The sequence below is a fragment of the Argiope bruennichi genome, chromosome 9 (assembly GCF_947563725.1).
Source record: "Argiope bruennichi chromosome 9, qqArgBrue1.1, whole genome shotgun sequence".
Taxonomy (NCBI): Eukaryota; Metazoa; Arthropoda; class Arachnida; order Araneae; family Araneidae; genus Argiope; species Argiope bruennichi.
The window spans coordinates 124,774,456-124,799,171 of NC_079159.1; the positions used below are offsets into that span (position 1 = coordinate 124,774,456).

The 24,716-nt window shown below is 25.9% G+C and overlaps 1 protein-coding gene across 2 annotated transcripts in view; it reads left to right on the forward strand.

Annotated features, from left to right (window-relative positions):
• Positions 1-1,268: 1,268 nt before the first annotated feature.
• LOC129983842 (probable aminopeptidase NPEPL1) overlaps positions 1,269-24,716 on the forward strand; it is a 38,968-nt gene continuing 15,520 nt past the window's right edge. The window contains exons 1-8 of one of the 2 annotated variants that reach the window (XM_056093502.1): positions 1,269-1,406; positions 4,091-4,243; positions 7,170-7,352; positions 10,848-11,108; positions 14,931-15,012; positions 20,006-20,148; positions 21,278-21,355; positions 24,234-24,334. In XM_056093502.1, the coding sequence (XP_055949477.1) occupies positions 4,094-4,243; positions 7,170-7,352; positions 10,848-11,108; positions 14,931-15,012; positions 20,006-20,148; positions 21,278-21,355; positions 24,234-24,334 (998 nt within the window). In that variant the 5' untranslated portion in view covers positions 1,269-1,406; positions 4,091-4,093. Of the gene's footprint in view, positions 1,407-1,452; positions 1,599-4,090; positions 4,244-7,169; positions 7,353-10,847; positions 11,109-14,930; positions 15,013-20,005; positions 20,149-21,277; positions 21,356-24,233; positions 24,335-24,716 lie in introns of those variants that run through there. The other variant, XM_056093501.1, reaches the window with a different exon arrangement.

Sequence of the window (24,716 nt, forward strand, 5' to 3'; positions counted from 1 at the left end):
AATTCCAGGATCAATAAAGTAAAGAAAGCGACAAGAAGGAAAAATTTACCTAAGTATTTTAAACACTAGTATATCTTCTCACAAATCATGTGATGTGTCGCATTTTATCGTTAAAAAATGTGATGTGTCGCATTTTATCGTTAAAAGATACAAATTGCCAATACTGCAATTGATTTTGAATACTTAGTACATTCTAAAAGAGACACTATAAATCTATGTGTGCAATATTTTTACCTTCATTTTTTTCTTTTTAAAAAGAATTTATCATAGTATAATTATTTTTAATAACTGCAACTGGCTAATTGAAAATAAATGTAAAACATATGAAGTTCCCAAATAATGTCTTAAATTGTGTTTTTATATGAGAACATGATACAGTTTTGGGAATGAGATTTTTATTTCAGAAAAAAATTGGCCATATATATCTTTAAATTGGGACTGCAGAAAATGCAAAATATCAGAAAACATTCTAAATCCATTCCAAATTTATTCTGTTTGAGTTTATATTCTGAATTAACAACATTCTAATCATATAGAAAATACTTCTACAGAACGATTATATCAGGAAGCTTATTCTATTTAAAGTATATGTATTTCAGATACTTCAATTTGTCAATGTCTTTTGTGACAGTCTATGATTTAAAAATCCAACTTTTAGTTTATATTACAAAATTGAAATGTTCTCATGTCATATTTTAAATTTAAAAATAGCAAAATACATTTTTTTTTTCAGTTCAGGTTACATATTAAGACAAATAGAAATGTGAAGTTTCGGAATTATAAAAAAATAGGCATACACTGTTCTGGGAATGTAAAGGCAAATATAAACATTGGCAGAATATTTTTTTTTCTCAGATTATAAAGATATTATATCCATACAATCATATAAAGTTCTAATAGGCACATCTTTTTTATTTATTGCAGAAATAGTGCACGTTAGATGTAAATGAAAAATATGTTTCCATATTATTCAGAAATTCTTCTGTAAAGAAGTGTTATCATATTACAATTAAATTTTTTTCAAAATCAGTAAATTACCAGTTTTGAAAATGATGTATTAATGGAAACATTCATCCGGTCGACTAGCGTTGAGCTACAACTCAACATTTAAAAGACAACGTTTATCCCTGATGCCCCTCTCGGTCAAACGTCCCTACCTGTCGAAAGTATGGTTTGGGATGGATTCGCCCATCCCATAGGGATAGATGTTGCGATTGAGACGCTAGTTTCCCTAAACATCAGAAAATCCCTATGTTTTCCCCTAAGAGCAAAATTTTGGTGCTGTCCCTAGAGTCTAGTATTTGTCTATATCCCTCACTGTTTATGTTCTGCTGAATAGTTCTGGAGTTAAGATTTTGATTTTTAAAGTTAAACTTTTTAAAGTGTCTCTGTATCAGTCTTTATAAGTAATGCTAATTCTGTTTGAATTTAGTATATCCTTATCAAATACTTTTAGATTTTATATTTCCAGTTATTTGTAGCAATAAAATATTTTAGCATTCTTTGCAAAGGACAAAATTTTTTGGTATTCATATATTAATGTAGATTTCTGGATTTCTTCGTGTTTATTGGAAGATTTTTGTGTAATGGGAAAAAAAGTAACCTTTGTAAATCTTCTTTTTGATTTAAGTATTTTTGAAAATTGTCATATGAATGAAATCTTATATTTTGAATGCATTGTAGTTAAAATTTGTTAATAATTGAATATGTGATGATGCAGCTGAATGATTTTAAATAAGTGTTATTACATAATTCTATATAGAACATGCATTGACATAGAACAAACAATATATCCTATAAAAGGCATAAGAATTGAACAATCCATATAAAATAGAAAATATATACAATGTGCAGAACATAAACTACTCTTTAAAACTCAGTTTAAAAAAGTATTATGCAAAAAAAAAAAATTGTTAAATATGTAAGAATAGAATAATGGAACAGCAGCAGTTGTAGAAACCAGCTTTTGTGATTACTATTACACTTCCAAAAATTTTACAGCAGAAAAATAATTTTTACATCATTTTTAAAATTTAAAAATTGTTTTTTTAGTTATATCCATTTGGGGTTTTTTTTTGTAGTTCTTTTCTAAATTTTAGTATTTATAAACACTGCATAATTTTTTAAAATGTATTTTATTATTAAACTGAAATTCAAAACCTTTTTATTGCTTAGAAATATTTAATCTCATTATTTATCCTATTGTTGAATGCTAAAGAAGAATTTAGTTTATTCTTTGCACATTTTATATGAAAAATAAAGTGAAGTTATAATACTGTAATAGATAACCTTCAATTAAAAAATAGATTACTCATATGTGAAAGCAGTATGATATCATGAAACTAGACCCCATAGGAAGATTCATTTTCAAAAATATAAGACTATTTAAATACATGACTCAAATATTTATCATAATTTGATGCTTAAAAATGCATTTATGAAAGAATCATAAACATTAAAGCTATCCATAAAGTAAATAATTATAAAATATTTTCAGCGAAATAGTTGATTGCCAAGGTAGTTAATATAAAATTTTAAATTTCGGCATATGCACAAGATAAATCTTATCCTCCCCCTATAACCCAGTAAAAAATAAACCATCCTATTTTGATTATGTTTTATGTAATTTAACATGTTTTATATTTGTAAATATTTTTATTTAATATGTTTTATATTAGAAAGATCTTTTTATCAACATTTCATTCATTTTATGATGTTTTAAAGTTTTGGAAATTTTGTTTATATTTGTATTCTTGTTGGCAATATATTATTTTAATTATTTCAGAACTAAAGTAGGAGTTTATTGAATTTTGATTTTAGAAAAATTGTGCCTATTGCTAGTGAATTTGAAAAATTGTTTTCAAGATTCTATAATAAATATTATATTGCATTGTATGTTGAAAAAATAACTAGAAATTTATTTTTGAAAAATATTCTTAACTTTTAATATATTAAAATTATGATTTTACAAACCATTTTTATTAATGTATCTGCTGCTCTAATTGCTTCCTAAAACACCTATGAAGATGCAGAAAGTAGGAACTGCAAGTTTCAAGTAATCTCTGACTTTTAGATAAAAGATATATAATGGGTGACTTTACTTGAGCTGTCATGCTAACATCATAATTTTGGATATGAAGTTTATATAACTTGCTCAGGATATACAGTTAACCTTGTACATCTTTACTTCTTTCTTGTGAAAAATATGGTGTTCACATAGAAAAGCTTTATGATTTTTAGAACGGTAGTAAAAGTATAAATAGAAGAAAAAATTAATGGTGTTTGTATAATCTTTGCATGAAATAATAATTTTTTTACTAGCTTAACTGCCCCAAATGTGCGAGAAAGTTTTAAAAGTACAGCATTATTTTACGTCAAAAATTTGAAAAACTGAAGAAATTCTATAAGTGATTTAAACTTTACTATAAAAGTCAGAAGTATTATTTCAAGACTTTTACTATTTAATTCTGTTGACCTAATTAATCAGTGTGATCTAGATTATCAACTGGAAGTTAATTGTAGATAGTAAATTCAATATGGTAATGTTGAATAGATAGTAAATTGAATTGTAGATAGTAAATTCAATATGGTATAGTTTGCTGTAAATGTTTTTTTAAAAACAAAGGAAAAGAAGAAAATTATCAAATTGGCAAGAACATGTACATAAATTTCTACAAATTAGTAAAAAAAATTAAATAGTATATTGTAACAATATTTTGTACAATATATTTTGTATATTTGTAACAATATTTTTTGTTAACAGTATATTTTGTCTTCTTTTTCTTTTTTTCTTTTCCCATCTAGATGTAAGCTGTATTTTTTGGAAAAAGATAGGTTTTTTTTTATTTAGGTTTTTATCTTATTTTTTTAGATGTATTTACTCTAATTTCTTAAAGTCATTAAAGATAGATTACAGAAAAAATCTAGACTTATGGCATCCTCTTTAATTGATATTTGAATTTGAGTAAATTTTTTTTCTGTTAAGCTTGCAATTTAAATTATAAGTCTTTAATTTTATGTATTTTGTATTTAAAATTGGATTTAGCTATTTTTCGTGTTTCTGTAATGTTTTATACATTTTTTATTATAGAAAATGGTTGAAGTAACTGTAAAATTTAGCAATAAATTGGCACCATCTGATCCTCTTAAGAATGGTGTGCTTATTATCGGACAAAGGCAGCATCTGATAACTGTGCCATTTGAAGAGGTATTCATGAAATTTGGTACACGAGTAACTAAAGAGGTATGTTAATAATTTTACTGTGCATCTTTTAAGATAAATTTCTTTGTGCTATATGATATGATATGTTTTCTATCAGTAATTTGATTAATAATATTGGGAAAATTTTAGTATATTAAATTTGGCTTTTTTTTTTTTTTTAAGAATCAAAAATAGAGTTTTGTGATTGATGAGTATTCATTTGAAAGTCTTACCATTTTCATTTTTTGAATTTTTGTTTAGTAATAGTGAATATTCTATTTTGAAAAGGAATTTATAGTTTTTTTAGTAAAACAGTTTTATTGGACTTTTAATGTGTTTGTGTATTCTGGTTTATAAACTTAAATATTGAAATACACCATCCTGAAAACTGGGCGATATGATAAGTATGTGTATAATAGCATTCAATAATGTTTTGTGAATCTTTAAGCATGTGTAATACAATTGAACTATATAAACTAAACTAAAAACACTAATGTATAATTTAAATACTTAATAGATATAAAAATCCTCTTAATTAGAGGAAGAGCAGCTGCATTTCCAGTTATAAGATCTACTCAATTCTGAAATCAAACAAAATTTATGTTAATTCTTGAGTGGAGACTGTATTTCTACTAGTCTAGATAGATATTTTATTTGACCTTACTAGTCATTCATTTTAATTTAATTTATACATTAAAGCAGTAAAGAGTAAGTTTATCATTTTATCATCCTCCCTGTATGAAAATATGAATAAAATTACTTTCGGCCAAATTTATTTCCTTTTCCTTAAAATGATCTTATACTTTGAAATGCAATTAATTTGCTATATAAAATTTAAAGTCAGCCATTTTATACAAGACGTCATTTACTTAAACAAGCATAGAACGTGTCAAATTCTGCCCTACTGTGGTTGTTACAATTAGAAACTCAACTTCATAAAAAATTATCATTATAAATAGGATGAGTCATATTAACTGTCTTTAAATTAGCAGATAGATATATGAGTGGATGAAAGACACTTTTTTTGCCACTATTGTGTCTTGTAATGTCGTCTTTATATTGTCACGTAGGTTCTTTAGTGTGGAAAGCAATGACACACACAAGAAGTAGAGCTAAACCAATTTATTAACTCAACTCTGAACTGAGAACACAGTGACTGACAAATCTTCTGCTTTTATACTAGCAGGGAAAGTTCCAGAATACTTTTCTGGAGACAGTAAGAAAAGTCCAGAATACTTGTTTGGTAAACTAAAGAAATGTCCAGAATCTTCTGGAACATGAAATAAAGGGAAACATAAAATCAAGGAATTAAATATTTACACAAACTGTGAATCGCATTGCCTATAGTGGGATTCAAACTTACAATCTCTTGATTATGAGATCAGTGCTATGACAATTCGGCCATGGAGAGTCGTCTGCCTCTTTTCAATGTGGCAATATATATATAAAATACGTGTATTACACCTGCTTCCCCCTACCCTTCTTTTTCTTGTTCTATCTCACTTCCAGTGTTTAAAACTCTATTAATCTGCACTTGGAATCTTTCCCATAATTTATTTTTACTCTAAAAAATAAATTATTTTTATTTCCACTAATTTAATTTATCAACAGGAATTATATAATAATAAGGAAAAATATAATAAAATATTGAAAAGATTTCATGTAAAAGAAAGTAATTAATATGATGCTATTCTCTTAGCTAAACCCTTTGTGTTGCAAGCTTAAATGCTAATACTATTTTATTAGTAAGGCAAAAGTTGTTGCCAAACCTAAATATTGCTAATATGAGTGAATTACTAAATTTAATATACTGTATACTCCCAAGTATCCAAATTCTGTACTATCCAGCCTAGTTTTCTTTTATCATAATTAAGTGAGGAAGGCAAGGGGTTGCATTGGCATTATTGCCAAGGTATTAGAAGTGGATGTTTATTACAATTCTCCTACTTTTTGTGTGCAAAATACAAGATGTGACAGGAAAAGAGCAGAGTTCTGCTTGTTGTTCATTTTTCTGTCAGTGTATAATGGACTTCACTTGATGACAACAATAATATAGAAATGATGAAGCAATGAGAAGTAAAAGAGGAGGAACAGGAGCCTTTAAATGACAGGAAAACTCACATCCCACATTCGGAAGGATTCAAGAAGATTGAGGCAGTGTATCAGTCAGTAAGAGAAAGCAACGCCAGCTGATATCATTTGTTTGCGTAAGTGAAGGAATATTATGTTGCGGAAGAAAGCTATAATGCAGAAGCAGTCATCTATGAAGAATTTTTTCAAACCCTAAAAACTAAGTTTTGACTCTTATCTTAGGGGTGCGTTTTCATATCTGTGTAATCCTTTATCAGTGAAAAATAAAATCAGTTTGAGCCATTTTTTTAAGAATTAAGTCTATGATTTACGTTAATGTTTTGTTTATGCTTCCAGCATTTAAGTTGGGCATTACAGAATTTATGTTAAAATGTGAACGATTTATATCCTTTAACTTACTTTTTCTCTAATAAATTCTTGAAACATGCAGTGCTGTATATAAAAATATATAAACTACCAGTACAGTGTCTTCTATTTCAACTCTCCATGTTACCAGCAACTGCTTCTATGATTCACTGGGCGGCGGCCGCCACATTCACATTCTGCATGGCTTAAGATAAATGAAGAGCTTAGTACTCAATAAGAATTGTGAAAATGCTTATCATAAGAGTAAGCTTTGGTATAAAAAAATTTTGTCTTCTGGTATTGGTGGGCAAAGAAATGAGTTCATAAAACTTCGACATATCCAGCTTTTATGTTACCCAGCCTGCCCTTCTGCCATATTAGGTCAGATACTCGGGAATGTACTGTATTTTTATTTGAAATTTCAGTAATAAAACTGTACCATTAATTTTAAATGTGTATTAAAATTATATTACATCATTATATTTGAAATGATGTTATCATTGTTTATGTTACTATCTTTTTACCTTTTTAGCTTTATGACAGTGCCATGGACCAAATAAAAGGCTGTCATTTGGATTTAGTACCTCTTTACATGAAGTATGCTAATCTTGCAAAAATTAATGCAAAATGCTCAAGACACAATACTCCTTCTCATTGCCATATATTATCTAAATTCATTAAATGTCATTCAACAGGAAAAGATGAATATATTGTGGTAATGTAAATATTCTTTTTGTTTCTCCTTCATTATCCTTAATATACTTTCTTTTGAATATAAAATAATTGATTTGATACTAATAAATTTTTGATGACAGAAAATTACAACTTCAAAATTCTTTGAAGCATTGGAAATATATATTAAATTGTGGACTTCCCTTTTTTTATGTCATATTGATAAAAATTCTTTTTTTTTTTTTTTTTACTATGGCAAAAATAATATATTCAAACTTTGTGAATAAATATATATCAATTTTGATTATTGGTGGCCAGTCTAAGAAGATAAATGTTTAATAGAAAAGTTTGTAATAATTAATGTAGTTACAAAATAGATATATTTAAGAAAGAATGTTATACATAATAAAATTATTTTGATATTGGTAATTTCCTGAAATCTAATTAACTTTTCTTATGATTCCAAATTGCTTCATAGCAATAAATACATATTCCTATTTCTTGCCTTGTTGCTAGAATATATTGCTCTTTAGAGACTGTCATCTCCAAAATTTGTAACCTTTTTCATTTTTTGACTAAGCTGATGCCTTCTACTAATATTGCAGTTATTATTCGCTTTCCTAGTTTATTTGAAGGTGAGATGTCAGCTTGTTATATAGTGATTTGCATTGATTTTCTGCTCTTGACTTTCAACTTTTTGCTATACAGTTCTAACAATTTATGAATTTCAGCTTTCAAACCTTATTGCTTGTCAAAATTTACAGCTTCTAATTGTATGAGCATTATCACAACATTTACTACAATGTTGGTTGATATATATTCTGGTATTTTTGAATCTTTGTTCATTTTTGAAAGAAAAGAAAGAAAGTGTGCAGATTCCCTATTTGTCTCTCATATTTGTTTTGCTTATGAGTTTTACATTAAAAATATATTTTAAAATTAGAAATATTTGAAACGGGAAGGGAAAATAAGGAATCGCATAACTTCAAATTTAGAGTTATAGAATAGCTTAACTTTGACTTCAAGCTTACTTCAAATTCAGTAAATAAGTATAGTTTAACTTTGGTTATTACTATTTTTCATTACTTAAATTCTTTTCAGCAATAGGACAAAAATTACATAAAATTGCATTTAATACCATAATTACCACAAACAGATATATTGGAAACTAGGCATTAATTGCAAAAGGGCAATGTCTGTATGCTCCCATGGAAAGTTTTGCAAAATACTTTCCACTATAATTTATTGCTACCTGTGTAACTACACCCAGTACATTGGAATGCTATTAATTAATTTTGAAAAGGAGTCTGCTTAGGACAAGCCTGTATCTTAGAAGGAAAAGGGAGTTGCAAGAGTAAATAAAGGAGTAACAGGTGGGGATTGAATCTTGTGTCATTTCTATGGCAGTTAGTAGGTAAATAAGGTAGCAGCATTTCTTAAGGGCCCTACCACACCATGAAATTTCTTTGAGTTATCAAGAGTGAGTAAATTTTCTTACAGTATGACTTTGAGTACAAGGTAACATTGTTACAGTCAGATAAAAGACTCACTAATTTAATTGCTTCTCAGGCATTTTTTTTTTTGTCTTTTATTTTTACTTCTGGAATTAGTATGTACTTTTTTGCTGTTTACTTGAAATTCGGTCTTCTATCCATCAGTAATTTTTTAAACGTGAGCTTATTTACCCATTTCTGCATTCTTAATTAAAGTTTGGAATTAAAACGAATTTTCATTTTATACAAAATATGCAGGTATAATGGGGTCAACAATAAAATTTTCATGTTTAGATCAACACAAGATGTATTCATGAAGATTGCACTGAGCATGGATCAATGACCATCCTTGCTTAGCAGCTCATGCAGCTATAATCATTAAAATGCATATTAAAATTGAAAAGAAAACTTTTTTTAACCGAGTTATTATTATTATATAAGTTTAGTATTGATTATTAAGAAATAACACAAAAAATAAATTTTTGTTTGTGAAAGGGCATTTCTTAAAAAAGATGTATTTGAATTCCATGAAAGCTTTTAATACTATATTTCATGCTGCATGAATATTTATCTTTAATCAGCTGTGTGCCAGGCTATATTATTAAATTGATAAAGTATACAAATTACTTAGAGGCTTCTATCTTTTATACAGTATTTTTATTTTTGATATTTCCATTTAAACTATAAGGGCTGTGTATTCAAATTTATTTAAACTAAACTCATGTCTTTTAAATTTTGGAACATTATTCTAAAAATATTCGTAATTTATTTTGTGATTTTAAATTTATGTTATATTATATTTTTAAAAGCTTGATTTCTAATTTTAAAAAAATGCTCTATCTTATAATTAAATATAATTGATATTTTATTAAAAATACTATCATTTTTTTAAATAACTTTTTATAAAATCACTTTTATATTTATATTTTTAGATGCAAGATATTGAAACTGACTTTCGAAAAAGTTAACAATTAAAAAATTTATTTCAATGTCGAAAAATTTCCTTCTTAAAATTACTTACATAAAAATTAAATTTAAATTAATAAAAATATTTAAGTTTTGGAAAGTAAGAGAGGAACAGAGGGCACTGGCTGGGCGATTACTGTTTTTTATTTTTATTTTGGAAGAAACTGATTTTCAAATTTATGGTAAGTTAGTATTCAGATTGACCTGGCAGTTGTCAATCAGGTAATATTCAGAACAGGACACTTTCAACTTCTACAGTAAATGATTAAATTATGATTTCAGAATTGTAATCTTCATTTTGGAATATTTTTATTTCTCAATATTGTTTTCTATTTCATACAACCGTGAACTTCGTAAAAATATGTAAAACTACTGGAGCACTTTTGATTTATCACATTTTTCTTTTTGTTGGTTGAATAAACCTATTTATGAACATTTAAAATTTGTTATTGTCTGAAGGTAGTAAATTTTTTATACAACTATAGTTTTCACTGAAAAAAGCATCCTCATTTGCAGATATTCATCAAATTATTAGTAAAGATAACAAAATTCTGCACCATTGTCAATCATCTGCAAGATATGAAATGTATGAAGAGAAATGTGTATATATCTGAAAATCTAAACAGCACTTTCCATTTCATTGAATGACTGTGATTGAATGAGATCAAAATGAAATATAATATTCATTTCCAACTTTCATATTTTGTAATGTTTATTTTACATCAGAAATTCTTATTTCTTACTAAGGTTTTTTCATAATCTTCTTTATGGATATTTTTTTTAGTAACTAGTTATGTTTTTAGTCTTGTTTTAATATTAAGTAAAAGAATTTTGTAACATGTTTGTTTTTTAATTCTGTTCCAAGTATTAATATTTTTATGAAAGGATTATTTATCTTTTAATTCATGAAGAATCCAATTTGGAATATATTAAAGTTATTTTTGAACATTATAATGTATTAACATTGCAAATAATAAAATATAATCACTATGTCTTAAATTTTCTGAAAGGAGGCTCTTTATTTCGACAAATTAGAAATATAATTTTTTAAATTTATAAATTTTTTTCTCTTTGTTTAGGTTGTATGTGAATACAAATATCTTCTAGCTTCAGCGTGTGCTGTTGCACGCAGCTATCCAGTATATAGCAAGAAAAGTGTTAGTTCTTCTTATACTGTTACAGTTGAATTTATTGTTTGTGATTCTAACAATTCTAGCAAGCATCTTCCCCTCACGGATGCTGATATTAATTGTCTACAAGCAGCAGGGGATGCAGTTCGTACAGCGGGAAGGATTGTTGACACACCTTGCAATGAAATGCATACTGACCTGTTTCTGGAGGTAATGGATTTAATTGAAGTTTCGAATTTTTAACTCTTTTTTTTTTCTTCCTTTCTTTTTACTTCTTGATTTGAGAATTATATTTTCTGTTCATGTATGTATCTTGTGTTGAAGTGGAGTCTGGTTTTAGCGTTCTTAGTGAATAAATAGCTCTTATCACCAAATGAGTTCTTCAAAAAAGGACTGACTGGTATTTGTGAATTGAAAAACTTTTTATCAATAATTATCTGAATAAATCAAAACCAATACTGAATTCTTGTTTTTGTCCTTTTCGAAATAGCAACTGAAATTTGAAAATAATTCTTTAACCACAAATATAATAATTTATGGAAGAAAGAGAGAAAGAAAAAGGGTAACATTTTTTATAAACTAGCTTCCTATTCTGTCTGTTTGTCTATTCAGTGCAAATTTTACATTTGATTTTAAACTATTTTCCAATGAACTAGGGCTTGGAATTTTCAACTTAAATCAGAACTGGGTGACCATGTTTCCATTGGAAATTATATACATGATTTTCTTAAACTGCCTCTAATAGATTTATCAAATGTTGCTAATATATTTTTCCTTAAAAATAATTGATTTTAAAAGTTTTATTTCAAATTCACAAATATCTCATCTTTTTCGATATTTATATCATATATTTGTGAATATACCTTTTTTAAATAATTCTCTTATTGTTATTTTAAGCTTATCTTTTTCAACCAGCAATTATGTTAGAGGCAAGGAAATGTTGTGAAATTAAAAGTTGTTCTCTAATTCTCAGATTGAAATATTTTAGAGCATCTTGAATACATTTGATTTTTTCTTGTTCTTTTCTAATGTTGTATGTCTTTCTTTCTGTTAGTAGTCATGATTGCCTAAAATTGTATATGAATTTTGAAAATTGTTTGGGTATATATGAATAAGACTTGCAGACAAATACAAATGTGCTCTGAAGTGTGTAATTTTTCAATCTTCTTTCATTTTCAAAGCTTTAATGCATTTTTTAATAAATCATGGTTTAAATTAACTTTGTTAAAATCCATGCACAGTTCTTCCAGTCAATCCTATATTGGATGGAATTCTATATCTTGCTGAACTACAAAAAATATTTAGGGTGATCCTATACTATTAGTATGTATCATAGGGTGACATTTAGTGTATATCATGATTCTTTTGTAATTATTTATCAGAAACTGATATGAGGAGACAAATGAACTTTTTGATATTAAAAGTTTCAGAAATATTTGTGGTATTGCCCGACAAAAAATTAAATTAAAAAGAATATTGCATTAGTGTGTTAAGAAATATATCTTCACATTAAAAACATTTTCCTGGAATTGATGGCAATATTGATGGAAGGATATGTCAAATTCCCTTTTCATTCCAGAAAGGCATAAAATCATTAAAATTTTAAGGTTGAGAAAAGTTGAAATTTTTTTCAATATATATATATATATATATATATATATATTGTATGGGATAAAATTACAGGAAAATTGTTGAAATGAAAAATCATATCAGAATGGCAACTATTTTATATTGAAATAGTTGTAAGATAAAATGGGCATTATACTTGTGAAATGGATATTGATACCTGTGAAATGGTTTCATTAACACTGCATATTTCTTAAATATTTTTTTTAATTTTTTTTTTAATTTTCTTGTTCATAAAAGTATCATAATTTTTCAGAAATTACTGGTTTAGGATTTTGATGAATTTTATTATTTTGGATGTTTTTTTTTTTTTTTTTTTCTGTTTGAAAAATTCATTTTGGATATTTGTTTCTGATTTCTTGTGTATTTATGAGTAAAATAACTAAAAAGTGCAACAGATTTATAAATAATAACGTTTTATTTAAATGTATACTTAGTTTGTTTCAATAATAACTATACAAAAAAGGATAACAATTTTAGTGATTTTTTTTAATATGCTCAACTATGAACTGAATTTCTAATTGAAATATTGTTTTGAATTGTTATTGACTGTTAAAGAATATGACACATTGCTATGAATTTGTTCTTTTGATTATTTTCCAGAATTCCAGTATGATTTAGTATCAAATATAGTTTTAAGTTTTATTTCAAAATATATTTTATTATGAAGATAAATACTATTATCTATTTTTATGTGGGTTTGTTGCATTAACTAACTGTAACAGGGAAGGTTTGATGTGTATGATGCTGTAGCATATTTTCAATTTCTATATGGAAATCATTTCTATATAATCAATATTTTAATATTTTACAAATCTCCATATTCATGTTAATATTTCAGATTTAAATATCAATTAATTTAGTTTAATTTTTGTTCTGTACCATAGTTTGAGATATGATTTCAAAATTGGAATATGTAAAATAATTAAAATAAAATTCTGCTATTTTATATGCTAATAAAAGTATATTTTAAAAAACTAAAAGTATATTTTAAAAGATTTTATCCTTTAAAATATATATAATTACTGTCTAGAGACTGTTAAGTTAAACATTGCGTTCATAATACCTGGTTAAATACAGCAACAAATATATGCTTTTAGCTCTGATATCTAAATGCAAATTTTAATTTTTGTTTGCATTTCAATGAAATTATAGTTTAAGATGCAATGTATCTGTTTTATTCATTATTTTGATAGTCCGTAATAAAGTATTTATTGTTTGTTTCTGTAATATTGTTTGTACTGTTGTAAAAATATTTATTGTTTAACTATTAAATTTAATTTTAATTAAATATAGTTACAGTAATAAGCCTTTATAATATAGAACTGGTTATTTTTATGTGGGAATATATAAGGAAGTCGAGAGTGGAATATTCCTTTGTTTTCTTAGTTACAAATTTCAGAAAAATTCTGTTTTTGATGTAAAACTTTGTAATATTTCTTTATCTTGTGAATTTTGGCTAATCCAAAGCTGAAAGGGCCACAATTAAAATACCAGTTTAATTGAAACCATTAAAAATAAGTACAGCAGGAAGCAAAAAAAGTTTTTTTTTTTAAAGTTAAAAGTGGCAATAAGGATTTCTATTTAAGATTTTTTTTAAATCTAATAAATTGCTCATATTTTATAAACAATAATAAAGTAATAATAATTATAATTAAGAATAGTTATTTTAAAAATAACCATAATAAATTAATAATAAGTAAACATTATATGTCATTTTCAGTACAATAAAATTTCTTTGAGTTAATTATTACTCAGTTATTTTCTAAGAAATTTATATATTTTGTAAACAATAAAAAAAGATAACATTTAATTTAGTTTTTGTGATTGTAAACCAATTTTTTTTTTTAATTTCAAGTTTTATTGTTGAACTGAAAATAAAATCATTTAACACTTTAAAAAATGAAATTTTTTGTTCAGTACTGTAATGTTATATGATGAATGTATGATTTTAAATTTGGCATATATATAATCTATGATACAATATGTTGAAACTAAAAACTTAATTTAATTTTCAGTTTTGTTGTAAAGCAAATTTGCAAAGCTAAAATTCATATAAAAGGGAGGTTTTAGTTAATTTTGAAAGCCAGCACAGCATAGTTTTAAAATGTTTTATTTAATCTTACTTTCATTTTATGAAACTGTATAGCATTTCAAGATATTTTCAAAATATTATAATATTTTATTAAGTTCAAATATAATTCTGAAATTGAAAATGGCAAACTTAATTGAATTTAATATGCAGCAAGATTTTTGATTATAATCTTTCTAGTTTTATTTTTTATAGAATAGCTGGAAATTTTTTTTTCTTTATTTTTATATATTTGCTTATTAGAAACAAAACAGAAATATTTTTAATTAAATAGGAGTACTTTTTTAAATGTTAATATATGCCTTTATTTTTAGGAGATATATAAAATAGGAGATGCTTTGAATATCAGACCTGAAGTCATTCGTGGTGAAGAGCTACGAAAACGGGGATTTGGAGGTAAGGTTTCATTTTAAATAAAAGTTGTATATGGTGCAAACTAGATTGCCGTATTATATTTATTTTTAATTACATATGATATAAATTCTGCTAAAAAAATTTTAAATCATTCAGATAATTCTAAAAATTTTATTCTTATAATTAACTTCAGATAGAATAAATTAATTTGCATTTGCTTTATAATGTGGGGGACGGGCATGAGCAAATGAAAAGAAAACAATTTTAAAGAATATCAAATATTTTGATTCCTTTTAAAATAAAATGTAGAATGTTTTAGTGAATACTACTTCTTAAAAAGAACCAGTAAGTGCATTCACATTGAAGAGCATTACAACACACATATAAATGGATATAGTGGTATTAAATAATAATTTTTCTTTCTTTCCAGAATTTGTAATATTAAAAGGTATTTCAATTGTAATAAAATGAGGCAATAAGATTTTTTGGAACATCCAGATTTTAAATCTTCTACTATCACCCCTCCCCCCCAAAAAATATTGATTAGATAAGCATAATAATACAGCAACCAAAAGAGTTAGTAGAATAGAAATTAAGTATGAGATATTTGCACCAAATTTGTGTTACCAATTTTTAATGAAATTCTTCAAACAGTATTATATTTATCTGTCCATTCATATATATCTTTGTGTGAATTGATAGTCATACAAATATTAGGGAAGAGGTTTTTAGTCTTTTCACTAATAGCAATACCAAGAGTGTAGATTTCATTTTAAATATAATCATTATTATTGGCATATAACTATCTTACATATATATTAATTTCAATTAGCAGTTTTAATGAATATTTTAAATTATTATAAACACTATATTTACCCATAGTTGTCCTAAACTTTATAAACTATATAATATAATCAAAATAGTAGTTTCTTAAGCAAAATTTCTATGTTAAAAAATAATTTTCATTATTTTAAAAATCTGATAATATTTGTGTATTATGCCATTTTAAATTAATTAACTGGCTTAATTTGTAATAAAGAAATCTTTGTGTTTGCCTTAGACTTACATTCTATAGCTTTTCAATTACAGCGCTCCACTGTGACTTTACTTGTTTACAGCAGTGGCTCATATTAATGGTAAAACATTTTTGTGTTTACTAAAACTGAAAAAAAAAACAAAAAAAAGGAAATACCAATTTTAAAAAAAGAGGGTATGAGCTTGAAATATCATCCATATGTGCCATTACAATTTTATTTCATCATTGCATTCATAGAGTTGTTAACACATTTTATGTTTTGTGAACTTGTTAGAATTTCTTTTGTTATGGAATGTATTGAATATTTATTGAAAAATATTTTTAAATTTTGAATTTTAAATACATACAATTCAATTATTTTATTCCTTAAATAGTCTATTAAATATTTTTGGGGAACTGTTAAAAACTTTTAATTTTCAAATCGTGTTTATTAGTTTTGTAAATTTATGAGTTACTGTTTGTTTGTTTTTTCAAATAATAAACTGTGTTTATTGCATGAAATTACTTTAAACTATATTTTATTAAAATAAAATGTGAAAACTGCATTTTTGGACTAGCAAATTATTAAAATGTTGGGAAAAGTTATTGACTTTTCCTAAGAATTGCATGTGAAAGCTATTATTACAATAATTTTTCATTTAATAAGGCATTTGTCAGCATTGCATGCCTGTTGTATTTGGTAAGAAGTGATATGACCTTTGCTTTGAATTAAATCTACTCCTATTAGGTTGGCTGGTAGCTTATAAGTGTTTCTGAATTTAGTTTTCCTCTAACTATTTAATGAAGAGTTTTGTGAAATGAGCTGTACTTCAAAGATTCAGTACACAGCATAAAACTCATGAGTAGCTTTATTGTCTTAACACATCAATTAATTGCAAAATATAAATGGTATGAAATATGTTGTTGAATATCCTTTTAGATTATTTGAAAATTCAATTATAAAAATTCAATTATTTGTAAATCTACAAAAGTACACAGTAATATTAAGAAGTTAAAACTGTCAAATCTTGTAGTCCATGGATTCTCTTTCAAATACTGTAAAAATTTTACCAATGTAATTATCAGGGTTGCTACATCACCGGGAGAATAAGAAAAACACAGGGAATTTTAAAATCTTCTGATAAAACGAGAAAATGTAGGAAAATTTGAAAATTTTCATAAAAACAGGGAATTTTATATTTCTTAGTTTCTTTCTTTTTTCTCATCTAAAAAAATGCTGATCTTTAAATATTGCCGGAATAAAAGATTGTAGTCATAGCTTCCAAAAACGAAACAATACCATTTGTGATTGTGTAAGGCGAAACATGCCTGGTTTTTCTATATAGATCATCCCAATTCGATTTGCAAGACATTTATTCTTTTTCCATGAGATTCCTGAATTGCAGCTAATGGGCATGCATAAGACTTCTGTAAGTGCGCAAAAGAACAGAATTAATTTCTCTGGTGAAATTCGCAACATTTAATCTGCGGAAGCAGTGCAGTGGTGTTTAGTGTACCATATTTGAGTTTATTGAATGATTGTTTAGTATTTGAGAAACTGTTATTTTATTCAAAATAGAATAGAGAATAGTTTTAAATCAATGAGCTTCTCAAAATATGTATGTAATAGGAATTGGGCGGATAGAAAAAGGAATCCTGATTTTGCAGAATGAGTTCGAGAAGTTCCACAAAATCAATTTGTTGCATACTCTCCTCACTTTGTAAGAAGATAATAAGCTTAAGTAATATTTGAAAATGGGCACTTACTACTCATGCTAAAAGAGGAAAACATACAAGACTGCATGCCAGTTCAAAATAGTTATCATTATTTCTGGTTTTAGTATCTAAAGGGAATGACATGTCAAATGTGAAAACATCGGATTTAATGTCAAAAAATAAACCAATTTCGATCTTTTTAGTTCAAGAGCAATAATTTAAATTAGAATTTTTATGGGCATTAAAGCTTGTTGTGTCATATTTATTCTTTAATTCATTCAATGATATGCCTTAAATATTTTCACATATGTTCACTGAAAGTGAAATAGCTAAAATATCAACATTAGGCCAAACAGAAATGTCATATCTTATTTGTTACGGATTAGGTCCATTAGCTCCATGAAACTAATCGCTGAAAAATCTGCAGAAAATGATCCTTGAATACTTGAATTGGCAAAAATGAATAAATAAAAAAAAGTAATCTTGCTTTGTAATGCTTTTGTTAAGTAATCATTAAATGATTTGATGATTGAATGATTATCACGATAACAAAAAGGCTTTGTGTTTTATTTCACCTTAAGTCCTTAATTTTGTGTGACTTACAATTAAAGGGTATGAAAGGTAATATATCCCTGACTCTAATGTATAAATTTTTTCTAGTTAATTTCTAAATAATAAATAAAAATAAATTTTTGTCATGTGAGAACATGATGTTGTTTTAGTTAGGAGGTTTTAAAGCTCAAAATCGTGTAGGCAATGAATAAAGCATAAATGGCAATTTTCATCATCTTTTAATCCATTATTTTTTAATCGATATTTTTTTTACCTGCTTTTACCAGCATTGCATTATTATTGTGTATGCTTCTTTGAAAGCAGATGCGTTTTTAAAATGTTGACTTAGAACTATGACATCATAGCTGTTATTTCATCACAAAATCGGTCAAGCTCCAAAATTTTGTTTGTCAGCACTAGAAAAATTGAAAATGAAAATTTAAAAAAATTATATATATATATATATATATATATATATATATATATATATATATATATATATATATATATATATAATATGTAAGCATAATTTTTAAAGCAGAAGGCAGTTCCAAAGACAGTGAAGAGACTTTAGATTTTTTAACTTCGTTTTATTTATACAAATTATGAACAAACAGAAGCGGCGAGCACAACACAGAATGACACAACACGAAATGAGGAAAAGCTACTGAAAATTTTATCCCTGTGCGATTTTAATAGAGATTTCCATCGCATGTCAATCACAAATAAGAGAAACACAGGGATCTTTTAGTGGAATTTGTTTATATCAGCAATATTTTATCTCTTCACTCGGACTGTGGGAACCTCTGATGAAAGCACAATGCTTCAGTTTAATTAATTAAATAGAAAAAGTGGAATGGGATCAGGAAATAAGAGAATATTTTAGAATGAAATTAATATGGGCTAAATTAAGCTAAAAAATAGGAAATTAATTAAGTTTAAATTAAAAAAATTTTCAAATATCATTACATATATATATATAGAGAGAGAGAGTGAGGGTTGGTAGAGAGCGATAGTGAAGTCTTGTGATTATTTCAAACCAACTGGTTAATGACTTAACTGGTTTTAAACTGGTTAATGACTTAAATTAATTAAGACAATAATGACTTAAAAATAATAATGTTCTCACATGATAACTTGAAATTTGCGATCGTATATTTCCTTTTAATATTTTCCTTTAATAATTTTCTGTATGTAAATATAAACCTTCTTTTAATATGCTATTATTTAGAATGATATTTAATTGTTGCTTCCTTTCATTGCTTTTTTCACTCCTTAAAACTATGAGTACTATTCGCACAAAATCTGGTATTGTGAATTTTTATACAGGGAAAGCACAGGTAAACACACAATACAAACACCTGATTTTATTTTTGTGTACATTTTTAAAACTGAAGGGGGGGGGACCTTTACAAGTAATGACTCAGCTCAATAATAGTAGTAATTGATTATGTTTTACTTCTTTTGTATAAAAAAAATCTTCTATCTGCTAATGGATAAAATCGAAGCATCTTAACAGACTGAGAATTTATGTTATTATGTGTTAATATTTCATAGTAATATATTGAAAATGCTGTGGCATTTATGTTGATCAACCAAATCTTATTCTATTTTAATAACATAATTATTTTTAAGAGTTCTTCAGAATTGATCGTTTATTTTTTAAAATGATGTTAAAGAATTCTATTCTTTAAGCTTTCTAAAAGTTTTGACATTACTTTTCTTTCTCATGCACTTTACCTTTCTTACAAGGACTCAGTGCTGTGGGCAGAGCTGCAGAACATCCTCCTGCTCTTGCTATATTAAGCCACACTGTGCGTGGTGCCAAAGAAACTATTGCTTGGGTTGGCAAAGGAATAGTTTATGATACTGGTGGACTTTTTATCAAAGCCAGGGTAATTAGTCTGCTTTTTTCCCCCCCTATTATCTTCAAAATTATATGCTGTAAAAATATTCAAGGAAAAACAGCAATATTTTTGTAAAAGCATTCACCATAATTTCAAAATAACTGTATATAATAAAATATGGTAGGATGTTTTGAAAAAATATTGTATTATAAAAATATTCTAAATTAAATCAACATTTTTTGAGAATGTACTTTATTAATTTGCTAATATTTATAATTTATATTTCACAATTAGTTGGATGATAAAATTGTAATTGAGTTGGAATAATATATAAATCAAATATTCATTATATGATAGTAAAAATTGTTAAATAGAAGGATTATTCTAAAAAAAATCAAAGATTAAAATAAGAAAAAAAATGTAGTTTTTTAATATTAATTTGTTTATACAATACTTCCATCAGAAATATGAACCATGATAATTTTTAATGAATAATAATGAATTAAGCAGGAAAAAATAAAATAACCTCTGCAAATAAACTTGAATTCATCTGTTAAAGAAAAATTAATCTAAGACTGTGTTATATTTTTTTTGAAAAGATACAGCATGATTCAGACAATCATATATCTTCAGATTTTTTTAATTATTATTTTTCCTCTTGCAACACAAGCTTCCATTTCTTTATTGAATTTAGCTCTACTTTCTTTACTTTTATCATTTTTTTTTTTTCAAATTTTTCACAAGGAACAAATATTCTTATTTGCCACATTTAAACCTACTTGAAATAAAAAAATTATATTCAAAATATGCAAAGATATAACTTTGGCTCATGCAGGATTCCTTCTGAAACCCATTCAGCTATTCTTTTAAAAATAAAAGCTACTTACTTCAGATAAGTAGAAATTTCATTTATGTATATAAAAATGGGTTTCTCCCTCCTTTTATTTAAATGGAGGAGAGGTAATTTTTGGTGGAAACATTTTTTAAAACCATTTGATATTTGTGCCAACCTGATTAGTAGTGACAAAAGGTACATTAAAATTGCTTTGCAGTTTATATTTTTTTAAAAAAATTATTAACATACCCTCAATTATCTCTAAATGTAGTTTTCACTGTAATAGCATTTTTATTTTGTTGTTTGTTTTTGAATTAAAATGAAAATGTAGAATGTTTTCAGAGTTCCATGCCAGGTATGAAGCGCGATTGTGGTGGTGCAGCTGGCATTCTTGGAGCATTTTATCTTGCTGTCAAAATGGTATGATTAAGTTAGGATATATTTTCATTATAATTTTATTTTCGTTATAATTTACTGTCTCACTCTCCTGGGAGTTTAGAGCATTAATGCAGCAATTGATCAAAAAAAATTATTAACCTTTTTTTTAATACTTAAATAAGTGTTAAAAGAAACAATTCTGATTATTTATTGTTTATTCTTAAACAGTAAACAATTCTGGGATGAGGAAGGAATGAAAAGAAATATAAAAATGATATTATTTTAACATAAAAGTATTAATAGCTTAAAGGAACATAACCCAAGTTTAAATTAATGCTGTTTATTTTGCATGTTTCATGTATGTAATGTTAGAATTTTGTAATCTATTTTTGATTAATTCCAGCTTAATTTTTGGAATTTTGTGAAGTTATTGGAAATAGAAGACTATGGAATCTGTACTATTGTTTGAGGAGAATGTGTGTTGTCGGTGTACGGAACAGACTATTAATTCTAAAGCTATGAAATTTGATACAAATGTACTTAAGAAAGTGGAAACATGCATCTCAATATTTTTTTAAAAAAAATTAATTTGGTGTGGGGGATGTACTAATTTGAAAATATTATTGCTTAAAACTTATTTTTATACCATTTTAATATTTTTAAAAAATGTATTTTTTTATAATGTCAATTTAACTGCCATGCATTATTTTCCTAAAATTTGGCAATTTAATTTTTTTAATTAATTTTTAACTCTAGATTTTATTGTTATTAAGAAATTCATAAATAATAATAGTCATAAATAATACTATACTTATAATTTTAAGGATTGGGGGAGGGCTTTTATCACTGCATTAAAAATAAAAAATACTTTTTAAAAAACAAAAATCTAGAAGACAAAAAACATTAAATTATTAGGTGCAGAAAGTAATAGGTAAGGTGTATAAAGCAACGCACAACAAATATCTTAAACAAAAAATACCAAAATTTATTATATAAAAACACATTATAAATTTGATTATGATTTCAATGTATTCAAAACTTTTCTATCTGTACTTCATTTGTGTACAATTTTTATGTTGATCTCTTGATTTTTGATGGAAAAAATTATTTTTCCATTTTAATTCACTGATAAAAATGTCTTTTTTGAGTAGAAAGTTTTTTTTTTTTAATATTTATCTTAAAACAAATATAAATTGATTTAACCATAGTCAAAATAAAAACCAAGTAGAAGAATGTGCTGAATTTCAAAAGCGAAATCATTGGGCTAAGAAGCACCATGATTAAGTCTAGTGATGAGCATCTTTGCATCTATTGAAACTGAAATATTTGCAATTATTTCAGTTTACTACTTGCAGTTCATCTATTTCTTAATGGTTTCCATGACTCATTTAATTCAGATTGGAGTGAGTTAAAATTATATAACCTATAATGATATTATAGGTTGAAAGTACGTAGATCAAGTTTGGAATAGGTTGACCTCAGAGCCAGCGTGAAGAAAAATAGTATCCCATGCAAAGTTGACTTTCTAAACCATTAAAACAAATTTTGTATAGCAAAATAATTCTTAATTGCATTTGACTATTTATTGCACCACATAAATTAATGTAACAAAGATTTAAGGAATACATGAGAATGATAAATAATTAACTAATTTGTATGAAATTTTTATTTTAATCACACAAATAATTAATAACATATAGCACAAGTAAAAGCTTCATAAACTTATAAAACACAATATGGTATGTAACTTGCTAGAATAAGGTTACAATACTTGATTCATTTTCTAAGCATTTAAAGGTAATTTTTTTTATGGTAAATTCATTGTAAATATTGTGGTATTTTTGTCCTAGAAGGCAAAACTTGCCATCTAATTTTGATTTCATTAAAAGTATCAGTATCATGTTATAAAATACCATTGGAGTTTTTTGCAACATTTGAAAAGATTTCCTCAGCCAACTTATGAATATTATCCATATTATAAAAATGTTTTCATATCTATGATAAATTTTGAGTTGTTATTAAAAGAAATAAGGAAATTTTTTTATATTTAGAATTGAATTATGTTGTAGGTGCATAATTACCTGCAAAACATAGTGAAACAGAAATACCCATATTTGATTATTTCACTTCTAATTCAATTTAGAATACCAGTGACATTTAGAACAAATGCTCCTATATAATTACAAGATAATTACATATTCGGAGGTTTTGATTTAAAAAGACATAATCTAACTTTATTGCTAATTGGACAAATTTAAACATTTATATCAAATTTCATATCAGTTCATCCAATTTGCTATATGTATTTAAAAGGATCTGCACAACCTTAACCTGAAAGATTGTTTAAATAAATTTAATCCCATTTGCAGTTAGTTGAAACATGCAAATAACATTTTCTGTCAGAGAATCTGTTTGTTAAATGCATATAAGCAAATTACTTTTATCCAACCCAACAGGGGTTAGAGTTCAATTTTCCCTTGCAATATTTTTAGCCAACAAACAATGAATATGTTTCGTAGATAAAATATATAGAAACATAAAAAACATTCTATACATCAAAAGTTATATTTTATTAATTTTCAGGAAAACAGATTATTAGTGAGATACAAGTGAGTTTATTCATTGTTAGTGAGATACAAGTGGGTTTATTCAGTTGAAATTGCTTCAAAGTAAACTTGAATTGTGGAAAGAATGCAAAATTCTGTTAGTACCGTAATCACTTTTCAAAGGGATATGTAAAAGAAAAAAAAAAAAAAAATGCAAGGGCCATTGTTATTTATGCATTAATTCAATAATAAATGCAGTCATATTATTAGATATAAGACTTCAGAAGAAGTATTCTATTTGAAAGCATTAATTCTTGCTGCATTTTTAAAGAATTCTGTATCTTGCTTTGAACTTTATTCAAATCATAATTTAGGGTTTCAAAGAAAATCTCCATGCCATTTTTTGCCTTGCTGAAAACGCTATTGGTCCATTAGCCACGAGGCCAGATGATATCATAAAGCTTTATTCAGGGAAGTAAGTTATTCTTCTTAATTCAACAATTTTAACATGAAATAGAGATTTACAAAACATTGTGTAGGTTTTCTCAGGTCAGATGATATAATAAAGCTTTGTTCAGGGAAGTAAGTTATTCTTCTTAATTCAACAATTTTAACATATATCTTGAAATAGAGATTTACAAAACATTGTATAGGTTTTCTCAGGTCAGATGATATAATAAAGCTTTGTTCAGGGAAGTAAGTTATTCTTAATTCAACAATTTTAACATATATCTTGAAATAGAGATTGTTTTCTCAAATAACAATGTATTGTATTTTTTATGTATTAAAATAGTTTTTTTCTCATGTTTATTATATATTTTTAACTAAATTACAATTTTTAAAGAAACAACATTGTG